The sequence below is a fragment of the Alligator mississippiensis genome, chromosome 1, assembly GCF_030867095.1.
Source record: "Alligator mississippiensis isolate rAllMis1 chromosome 1, rAllMis1, whole genome shotgun sequence".
Classification (NCBI taxonomy): Eukaryota; Metazoa; Chordata; order Crocodylia; family Alligatoridae; genus Alligator; species Alligator mississippiensis.
The window spans coordinates 467,097,272-467,108,665 of NC_081824.1; the positions used below are offsets into that span (position 1 = coordinate 467,097,272).

At 49.4% G+C, this 11,394-nt stretch overlaps 1 protein-coding gene across 2 annotated transcripts in view; it reads left to right on the forward strand.

Annotated features, from left to right (window-relative positions):
* Window positions 1–11,394, forward strand: part of RAB6A (RAB6A, member RAS oncogene family) — a 79,109-nt gene that overhangs the window by 64,502 nt on the left and 3,213 nt on the right. For both annotated transcript variants that reach the window (XM_014603508.3, XM_006257952.4), the window contains exon 7: window positions 9,829–9,895. In XM_014603508.3, coding sequence (XP_014458994.1) covers window positions 9,829–9,895 — 67 coding nt within the window. The remainder of the gene's footprint in view (window positions 1–9,828; window positions 9,896–11,394) is intronic.

Genomic DNA, 11,394 nt, shown 5'->3' on the forward strand with positions numbered 1-11,394 from the left:
TTTTAGCATCTTATATAGCACGCTGTTTTGGTGTTGCATAGTACCCATGTGCATCGATTAAGCAATGTAAAGTGATCTTTTTCCACTCAAAATGTTTCATACCGTTTGGACTCTTGTAACTTCATTGTTCCAGCTCTGGGTTTGTTGTCAAGATCTCCTTCAGAATCCATCTAGGCAGTTGCAAAGGCCTGGCAGGCTACAGCTCTGTTTCCAGCCCGTCCTTGTCAGAGAGTCATCTTCCAGTATCTGTATACTTTGCTCTGCCTTTGGAGTAGGAGAAAGTGCAGATCGCTCTGCTGGAACAGTGGGTAACCTCAGCTAGGTAGAAACTCTCTTCTTGTATTATTAGATCTTTCAATCATTTGTTTTCAGTGCTCCTGATTTTTAAGGTGGCGACACTCGTACCTTATGGTACATTAGGATGATAGGAAAATAGGGCTAGAAGGACTCAACGGGTTCATCTAGTCCAGCCCCCTGCTCAAGGCAGGACTGTCCCTAACTAAGCCACCCCAGCCAAGTGTCTGTCCAACCTGCTCTTGTGGTATCTCCATCCCTGGAAACTTTCAACTTCTCTAGGTAGCCCCTTCCAGTGCTTGACCACCCTCAAAGTCTCTCCTAATCTTCAACCTGATTTTCTTATGTTGCAGCTTGAGGCCAGGCTCCTAGTCCTGTCCCTTACTGTTACAGAGAAAAGCCCGTCTTCATCCTCTTTCCAATTGCCCTTCAGTTATTTGAAGACTTACCAGATCCCCTCAATTGTCCTTTTCCAGACTAAGTAACCCTAGTTCTTTCAGCCTCTGGGAAGGCCTTGTGGCTGGCAGACGTGCTAGCTTGGAGGTCTGGATACAAGAGACTTTCCCAGTAGCCTGGTGGTTCCATCTCAAGTCTCCTCCTTCACCCATTGCTCTCTTGGAGGAGGGATCTCACAAATCCGCTGATGGGGCAGGTCCCCTCCTTTTAGCTGCAGGTCGGCAGGTGAGTCTGCAGCACAGATTCTTTCTCTTACGGCCGGGAGAGAAACTCGGATAAAGGCACAGCCTTCTCTGGGCATGCAGATCCTCTACGTTTGACACTCTTGCCTTGGGAAAGAGGGCTGCCAGGCCTTGTGGCTTGGAGAATGGACTTTCCAATAGCACGTGAACAGCAGGGGGACACTCACTCCTCTAAAATAATTGCATCAAAGTGAAATTATTCCTTCATGCTGCTCTGGCTGTCCTGTAAGAGCAGTTCAGCAAAGGTCCCTCAGTCTCTTTGAGAGCTCAGGTCTGAGGGGAGGAATGGTTGCAACTTTGATTTGCGGAATAGTTAATCTGTTTGCTGGCCTTAAGCAGGGCTTAGTCTTGAGACTTGCTCTTTCCTATCAGGCCTGTGGTGTTTTTTTGTTGAGTCTTAGCCTGTTTCATGCCTAGGATACATGAGAGAGGTCTCTTTAAAGCATCCACCTGGCGCATTCTGCCAATGTTCTGGAAGAACTACAGGCTGAATGTGGCATTGGTTGATGCGGCATTTAGCAAAAAGGGTTTCTCATGGCTGGGGTTCAAGGGCAGCAGCCTGGTCTTCAGAGCTGGCAGAGTCCAACAGCTTGGCCTTTGCTACCATGCCTTCATTTCTGTTTGTTCGATGGGGAGGAATTGCCCTCTGAATCATACCACCGTGCCCGAGAAGTGGGACCGGGGAAAACCATTCTTTTCTGGTCCCTGCAGCACTGAGGCAGCAGATTATCACGCAGGCTCTCAACCTGGGCACCGCCTTCCCTGCCCTTCCCATATGGCTGAATGGGCTAGAAGGGAGAGGGGATGTCACAGACAGAAAGGGTTGAGACCTCGGTCTAAAGGAAGTGCTACCTAGAGACCCCAACACTGCTTACGTTCCACCAAATCCAGCAGTGAAGCACCCCTGAGAGAATGGGGGTGAAACTCTACTGGGGGGTAAGTCGCAATATTTTTGTGCCATCTCTTCTCATCTATCGAGGTAGCTGTTTGCTAAAGGTTAATCAGCTAATACCTGCTCCCCGGTGATAAGAGAGCAATAAGCACCTACTGGGAGCTACCCTGGGATAGCTGCCCTGTCTGTCCATTCCTAATCCAGGTAAAAAGCTCACTGGTACAAAACCAATAGACATTAGGTTAGGATACAGTGTACGTAGGAGGATATGTCCATATCTTGTTAGTGACTGCTCAGCTGCCACAGGGCAGGGAGAGCAGGGGAAGCCAGGTGACTGAAGTGTCAAGGGGCCAGAGAAGAGCTAGGTCGGAGCTAGGAGTGGAGGACCCAGGAAGGTAAAATGGGAGAGCAGTATTTAGTAAGAGACTTTTGTCATGCCCATTGCTCTTTCATCCCCTGGCATTTCTCTCCCCACCTTCAGAAGGGCATGGATACTCACCCCATGTATGCAGCTGCCTGTGAAATTTTTCAGTCTGGCAGTCAGTTATCTTGCTGTAGGAACAGAAGATACTGTGAGGGACTGAGGCCCCTGCGTACAACCCTGCTTTCTAGCCATCACCAAGTTCCCTAATTGGATTTATTCACACATGCTCCAGCTGATAAGCCCCAAGGTTAATAAAAGGGAAAGTGGATTTCCTTAGTTGCCAGTTTCCTTTTTTATTACTCCCACTATTTAGGGGGGAAAATGGAGCGAGAGGCTTAATTTTGTTCCTGGCCATAATGTAAAGAAGGGGATTACTGCATTTTCAAATGCTTATCCCTGCTGTCAACAGCTTGGTTCAAATGCCCTAATCCAATTGGTTCCCATCAACTGATTTTTTTTTTTTTCTTTTGAAAGAAAAATCTTAATTTTAACTGACTGTGACCTTGACGTTCAGTGTTAAGGAATGTGCTAGAGGGGCCAGTCTTGCACTGGCAAGGGAAGCACTTCTCCTTTGCACTAATGTAACTTCCTTTCTTTAGGATCTCAAAGTGGTTTTCAACAGGTCAGCAGAGGACGTTTGCTCAGCCTTGTAGCAGTCTGGCAGAGCTGGCAGCGTTTGCTGGGGTTTGCCTGTAGGGCAAGGCAAAGATGAAACCTCAGTGAACCCGGCCTAAATTCTTAGGATTTAGCCTTCGTCCACTGCAGGGCAAGAGCACGTGGGGTGGGAGAGGGGGGACACCACAAAGTAGTTGTGGAGTAGATCCATACCCATGTATCTCATAGTAACTGCTTTGCAGGCACATCTTTGGGCTGTTGTACATTACTTGTGTTGGGAAGTTTTTTCTGCATCCATCTTTTCCCTTCTCTCTCATTCTCTGCATCAAGGCTGTTCAGCTGCCGGCCCACACACTGCACATGGCCTCCAAGGGGTTAACCTGCGGCCCCTCAACTCTTGATCCCAGTCACTGCTGCTGCTCCTCCAGGCTCCCACTCCCTCCTCTGGGTTTCAATGCCTATCCCCACCCCTGGGTGTAGGGCAAGGCAGCACAATCCATGGGCTGATTCTGACGCCAGGCAGCAAGGAGGGCATCTGGGAACCTCACACAGTGTGCCAGCATGGTACAGCGAGGGGGGAGCTTGGCATGCTGTGCAGCAGGGCAGGCACACAGCACAATGTCCCATACTGTACCATGTGTCACATATAGCCCCATGCCAGCAGATGGCAAGGGCACTGCCCTGGGGCAGCATGGGACACATGGTGCTATGTGCAGGGTGAGGGGCCACTGACAAGGGTACCCAGTCTGCAATGTGAGAGGCACCCTCCGCAGTGTTTGGCCTGGGGGATGTGCAGCTTCTGGGCAGCTTCAGAAGTTCGGCAGTCCTGCTCCAGATCATTGTAGAGCATCCTCTAAATGCCGGTCCAGCTGTGGATCCTTGAACTACCCCAGTGTGCCCATCTGTTAGCTTGTTGAAGACAGATCTTTTCTTCATTCTTCTCTTGATCATGTTCTAATCCACCATAGACATTTACCTTTAACCTCGTAGCTTCTTAGCATCACCTTGCCTGGGATTTTGCCCAAGGCTCTTTTAAAGGTCTCTTAGTTCTTTGGAGCCTGTATCAGTTCTGGCCGACTTTCTCAGACAGGAATAAGATGAATGACAGGGTTAGCCCCACGTGCCCCAGAGGAACAGACAGGAATTGATTCTGCTGGTGTAGGAACTTGTTTAGCTTAATTCCCATGGAGGAACAGGGCTTAGATCACTTGTGGGTTACCTGGGCTCTGTCTCTATGCATAGAAGCCCATTTTGGGAGTCAAGGAAGGTTTCTTCCCTAACATGAGTTATGGCCCAGAAGCTGAAGCCAGCGGACATTTCTGTCCTGTTACATGGATGGGGCAAGAGGAGGTGCAGATTGAGCGTGTCTAAGTTAAACAGTAGAGGGAGCTTTATGTGGGAGGAGAATGGGGTTCTCCATTTGGGAATCCCTTAAAGGCACTGCAAGTAAAGCAGCACTATGCATGTAAAAGGATCGGTCTATTCGCATATCACTTGACACCTGTTTTTCACAATGTGAATGCCTCTGCATGGGGTGAGCTTGGCCTGGGGCCTGCCAGCTCCTCTCCCCATCACTTTGCTGCCCACTGGTCTGGTAGCTAAGTGTTGTGATTGCTGAGAAATATCTTTGTTAGCAGCTCAGCCCTTTCATTGCATTCCTCGCATGCTCTTAGCTGGTGACTTGTTGCTTTTCTATTCTGTGCCAGCATCTCCTCTTGACACCTCTGTCACGTCTTCTCTGAGTGGAAGGTCTTTCTGGGGCTGAGAGAGAAAATGATTGTCATTGAGCTTCCTAACCCTGGAGCCCTGCTGATTCTTACAGTCACCATAAATGTTTCTGGTGCTTTCGAGACAGCAAGATCTCCAAAGCTGGGAAATTATCTGTGGGGAGGAGCAGTTTCTTGTCTGAAGTTTGGACTGTTCAGGCTTCTCGCATGCGCTGCATTGGAGATGGTAAAGCTAGCAGACCTGTCTTTCAGCAGAGATCTGGACCTGTAGGGCTTGTCCACATCGCCCCTGCAGTGTGTTCTGGCCAGGCCAGACCTGAGTACATTGTACCTACTGAAACGCTCTGACCCTAGTTGTTGATTGCTGCGTCTGCTGCCAAGTATCCATCTCCGGCAGGCTGGCAAGCTGCTACCAGAGACTAGCAGCCTCCGTGTGTACCCATGCATGGGCAAACCCATCCTAGTCAGGCCACACCACAGCCACGGTGTGGACAAGCACATAGAAATGAAGGGGCCACATGTGGGTGCTACAAGGGAACAGAGGCTGCCATCTCCTCTCATGGCTGATCCAGCACCTATAAGAGACTTCAGACCCTTAAGATTGTGACTTCCAGTATTCGAACTGGATGTCACCATGACAAGGCACCAGTCCTGACCTGGGTAATTCTGTCTCGTAGTGCGTTTCCATCAAATATCCAGAGGTTTGTCCCAGAGGCGGCAACGTGATGTGAGACTATGTTTAACAGGACTCCACTGAAGAAGCATATTGTGTTGAGTAGTTAAAGGTAAAAGAAACACTGGCAGGAACAAAGGCTTGGTGGAGCAGTGGATTCAAAAAGTGCCAGTAGCACGTGTGACCACATGTGGCTTGTCTCAAGGTCACTGCTGAAGGAGAAGAAAGCATTGCGATTCTGGAGGAGCCAGGCACGCAGATGATACTAGACTTCTAAGACTGCTAGAGGCAGAGAAGATGGGAACCTAATTAGTTTCTTGAATCACTGTCTATAAATACTTGCGCATCTTCAGAAAGATGATTGATTTTTCTTTTTCTTTTTTTTTTTTTTTTTTACACCGAGTCTACTAAAAGCCTTTTGAAAAGTAAATAAATGATGGGATTGGACAGGCCACAACCCCTGAATGGCTGGGACTGGATGGCAAAGAATATCCTGCCAGCCCTGAAGGAGAGACGAGACAGTTCTGGGGACTCAGAGACTTTTTCTCACCCAGACTTCATCCTTCCTAGCCAGGCCAAGTGCTTGGCCAGGAAGGATGCTCACAAGAGCATTTTTGAACTAGAAGGAAAACTGAGCTGCAGATTGTTCTTTTTCTTTAGCTGAGTTCAGAAGGAAGCTCGCTAGCAGTCGTGAGAGTGGTCATCTGGCTGGATGCTTTGATTCAAGGACTCCCACTTGCCAAAAACAGAGCTTTACTCTCTGCCTAACGTACATCGCTTTGGTGCTGGACAGCAAAGTGCTTCCAGCCTCCTTACCACACTAGGGAGGAACAGTCGTTCTTTTTGGATCCCATCCCCACTGCCAGTGTTGATAGGCGGTACTTACCCTCAGAAACATTGACATGCTTTGTCCACGACTGCTATCTGTTTGTGTAGGGAATGCCGTTAAACTTGCTCCAAAACCTGCTTCTGCGTGGTTCAGGGACACGGGACACTGTTTTTACAATGCAAGCCTCCGCTTCCACTTAAATGCAGCCCATGCTGGAACAGAAGCCATCCTTGCCTGACTTGGCCTGGATGAAACGGGTTTTTTTTTTTTTTGCAGTGATTGCACATGCACAGTGGGGATTTCGGGGGATCTAGACCAAGGACGTGCTAGTGCTTAGCGTGCAGTAGGAATGGTTTGCTGTTGTGACATGTGTAGCCTGTTGATCAGTACCGGAGAGTGATAACAAATGGACAGGCGAGGCCAAGCCCTATGCAGTGTGTAGCCCTGTGCTGGAAAGATCACAGCCGCATGCGACTGACCCAAAGGGCTCTTCTTTCTTAACTTTGGGCTGCACGTGGATAGATGGCCATGCCAACAAAGTCGTACTGATTTCAGTGGCCTTTCCATACAGACACTAACAGCCGGATGCACAAAGGCAGTTTTGGTTCCTGAATACTTTGCGCATCTGGGCCTAAATTCACAATACAACCCAGATAACCCGAGCATCTGAAAGCAGCTCTCTCTGTCCTTTAGCTCCCTGTGGAAACTGGGTCACTGGAGTGCATGGCTGCAAGCTCGGTGTTATCCAGTATGTCACTCTTCTCCCTGATTTGCCTTCAAAGGGACAGTGTCTCACATGGCCAGTCGCAACCTAGGCTGCTCAGACATTTCTTGTCAGTTTATGTAGCAAGTCTTGCATATCTTTAGCTAATAGCTCCTGTGGCTTCTCAGCTGCAGAAAGGAGCATGTAGGGAACCTCCAGCCTTGCTGTCATGATCCAGGTGCTGCTAACAGGGGCAGTTCAGCCTGAGCTACAAGGGGGAGGGCAAAGCAAGCAGGGAATTGTCTAGTTCCCTGCTTGTACCTCCTCATCCCACCCCCTGATGGTCGTGCTTCATCTATGTGTGATTCCTCAGAGGCAGCAACAGCACAACACTGAGGATGGTGCTGTCCTCATCCGTCTAGCATAGTGGCTTAACAGTGACTGGGGAAAACACAGCTCAGCAAGGCACAGTGCTCCAGGAGAACAGCCGACTGCCCCAGGGGGAGGAATGGGTTTACTAGATCAGGCATTGACTGCTGATGTAGAAAGGTAGGAAATCAATATGGACCACAAAATGGGTGGGTGACATTTGCCCATAGCGAAAGATGGCTGCCCAGACAACTGAGGAATTGCCACCCAGTGGACACTGCCCAGGCTGAGCACGATCATCATCATTGGCAATCCTTCAGTCGAGGACGATTGTCTTCCATGACCGCCTTATCTGTGGGTTCGAAGCTGGCTGATGAGGCTGATCCAGGATCAACAGGTCCTACTGCAACTCGGGCACATGTTTCTGTGCAGGGCGGGTGGCTCTGATTTCTTGATTTGGTCACGACTCTGTTTTTGCCGCTCCTGCTTTTCCATCTCTTTTTGTTGTCATGAGGTTTCAAAGTACTGAAGTCCTTGCAGCCGACTTTGCCTCCATTTGGGGCAGTCCTGGACAAAAGTCTCCCACAAGTTGATATCAGTGTTACGTTTTTTTTAAATTGGCCTTGAGGACCTCCTTGAAGTGTGTTCTCTGCCCTCCTGTTGAGCACATGCTTTGACTGAGCTGGGAGAATAAAACTTGCTTTGGGAGCCTGCAGTTGGATATTCGGATCATGTGACCAGCCCAGTGAAGTTGATGTTGGATGATCATCGCCTTGATGCTCATGGTTTCTTCAGGGACTTGCAGCCTCTCCTGTGTGTTGTCCATATGTCAGCTCCATACAGTACGATAGGGATCGTGACTACTTGATAAATCACAAGCTTGGTTTTTAATCTGATATCATGATCTTCTAATGCCCATTTCCTTGGACATCTGAAGGCTGCACTTGCACACTTGAAGCAATGTTGGATTTCTTCATTGATGTCAGCCTTCTGTGAGAGATGGCTTCCAAGGTACAGGAAATTCTCAGTGTTCTCCAGAGTCTCACCGTAAATCTAAATTACCAGAGCTGAGAACTGCTCATTCAGAGCTTGTTGATGGAGGACCTCAGTCTCCTGAATATTAAGCGTCAATCCCATTTTCTTGTATGCCTCAGTAAAGACATCAACAATTGCCTGAAGGTCTGCTTCCAAGTGAACACGCATTATAGCATCATCGGCATACTGGAGCTCTATGAGGAGGAAGGAATTTGAGTTCAAATATTACCTCCCTTTCCCATGCTGTGCAGGTGAATATACCTATTGCAAGAGTCTGGACAAGTCCAAATGAAGGGAGAGAAATATCCGTAAAGTAGAAAGAGCAAAGGCTGGGTCATACATCCTTCCAGATCTTCACATTTATGTAGTGCATGGATTTCACTTTTGAGCCTGTGACCAATACTTCATTCTTGGGAGCTGGGAGGGTCTGAGTGCTTGCGTTACAGCTCCGGGAGTGTCAGTGCACTGGTGCTTCTGCTAACACTTAAAAAAAACCAGAGGTTCCTGGAGAAGGAGGGTCTTGCTTTTCCGTTGAGGGTCAGATCAATGCCAGATTTGGGTCAGGAAGGAATTAACCCCTAGGTCAGATTGGCAAGGACTGTTGGGCATTTGCCTTGTGAAGCATGGAACATAACACCCCCTGGGTTGTTTCTCTTGGGATCCTCTACTTGTACGTTAACCAGCTACTTCCCTGTTCTTTGTAGTAGTGGGGCTTTGGCTATGCCCCCATCTTTTCCCGTGGCATGTCTATAGGGTAATGGTGGTGTTACAGATGATCCTTGTAGTTGTGTGTGAGGGTTTGAAGTACAGATTCTGGGGATTCCCTTGGTTCATGATCACCTGCAGATGCAGGAGATTGGACTTCCTGGGCCACTGCGTCTCTCTTATGTCAGAGGTGAAATGGCTTGCCTAAGGTCAGTCAGCAAGGCTGTGGCCGAGCAAAGATTGGGGGACTGGCTCCCAGTCAGAACTTGTTGTGTACAGGGTGGGGGAGGCATGATAAAACCTTTCAGATATTGCTGGGCTGCTGTGTTCTCCATTGTCACCAAGGACAGGACCTGTGGTAGTGCCTTCAAACTGCAGTAAAGCACATTCATATCAAATCTAAGGAAAAGCTTCCTGTCCGTCAGAGGACCATGGAACAGGCTGCTCGGGGAAGTGATGGAGCCTCCATCACTAGAGTACTTCATATTCCTAGAAACAGCTGGGTAGGATGGGCACCCATCTGGGATGGGTTATGCATAGCAACTTCTGTGTATAGGGTTGAACCAGGTGACCTTTGAGGTCCCTCCCACCCCTGCGCTTCTAGCCTTTAAATGACTTGTTTAGCTGTCACGGTACAGGTAGGGCATTTGAACATGTCTACCCACATGCTACCAATAATGTGCCCTTCCCAGAGTCCTGGCACTAAAAGCCACGCTTGGGCAGAGTCGGGGTGTGTTGCTGGAACCAGTGCTCATGTAGCTGGTACAGAAAGCACCTGAACTGGTTCTGTCTGTCCGGCAGAAGCTAGAACTTGTTCTTCGCATGCGGTGACGTTTCTAACTTCTCCCTCTCTCTGTTTTGCAGCTTTTCCGACGCGTGGCAGCTGCCTTGCCTGGAATGGAAAGCACACAGGACAAAAGCAGAGAAGACAGTATCCTTTTTGTGTTCCTGTTGTCATTGGGTTATGGAAACTCATGACTGGGCACTGTGAGCATGGGGAGGATGCAGCCCCTGAGCAACGGAGGCTGGTGTGGGGGAGAGGAATAACGTCTGGCCTGTAGACCCTCAGCCTAGCTATTGTTAGTTGGCTGATTTCTTGTGGGCTTCCTACAGAAGTAAGCCATGAGGAGAAGGATAGGAGCCCGCGTACTTGAGTTCAGTAAGCATGGGCCATGCTTTTAAGCAGTGCTGGGGAAGAAATTACCTGGCCAACTATAGAACAGCTGGAGGGTGCTGAGCCTGGGGTTTGTGGTGGAGTGGAAGGACTGAGGTCTGCTGTACAGTGAGTGGAGAGGTAGGAACGGACATGCTGTTGAGATATCTAGAAGTGAAAGCAAGTATCCTGCTGCAGGACAGGGGAGATGAAGAGATTGGTGTGGTCAGCTGGACAGGTGAGGGAGAACTAGTGAGTGTGTGAACAGCTGGGATGTGGGGGCCCAGCAAGGACGAGCCTACATCACGCTGGTTGTAGATGAGAAGGTGCTCGGCTGTGGGTTGCAGCCACTACAACACACTGTGGTGTGTTGGGGAATCAAGAGCTTTGCTCCCACTGCAGGCCACCGACTGCTTGATCCAGGCTGATTTTATTAACAGGCCGGTGCTAGAATCACAGTCCTCCCATGGACCTTCCTGCTGACTCTGCCTGCACCGGGGAGTCGAATGATCCCTCTCCAAAGGGGGAGAGCAGCAAGCTGGCTTCCAACAGGGGCTTTGTGCAGAGCGCAGATAGCAAGGCAGCTCGCAGCTCATTGCATTCTCGTGTAAAAACAGGTCAGCATCAGTAGAGGAGGGACAGTTTTCCATGGCTCCTGTTAGCAGCACGCTGTCAGTTCAGGGACCTCAAAGCTGTGCAGTTTCATGTCCACAGCTCATCTGCATGCTGGTGGCAGAGCTGTGGATTTAAGTATCTTCATTAAGCAGCTCTCTCTTAATACAGTGGGGAATTTAGAGACACTAAAACTGCACAGCATCTGTAAGCAACTCCTCTTCAGTTCTTTGCTTCCCACTAACCTCCCCTTCTTATTTGTTTGCCTACATCCCTTGCAAGGGGGAAGCTTCAGTCCCAGGAATAGATAAGCAATGCTGGCTTACACTAGCGGTTTGGTGCTATGGGCTCACTGATAAGGGAAGTATTTGAGGCTTGCGCTGAGCTGACAGCTGGCGTCCTGCTCAGAGGTCGGCATTCAGAACTGCCGATCTGAAGGCTGCAGGCTGGAGCCCCACACATTGTGATCGCAGTGCATCGTGCTTTGGGGATCAGCAGGGCAACAAAGAGAACAGCTTATCAGTTGCTTCTTGTTATCAGGCAACAAAGAGAACTGCTTTTGAGTGGAAGATGGGAGCAGCCTTGTGCCACAATTGGATATCAGCTGTCGTTGCAAGGCATAGGGAGATGGTGGGGTGGGGGGAGAGCAGTCTGGTTGCAGGAGG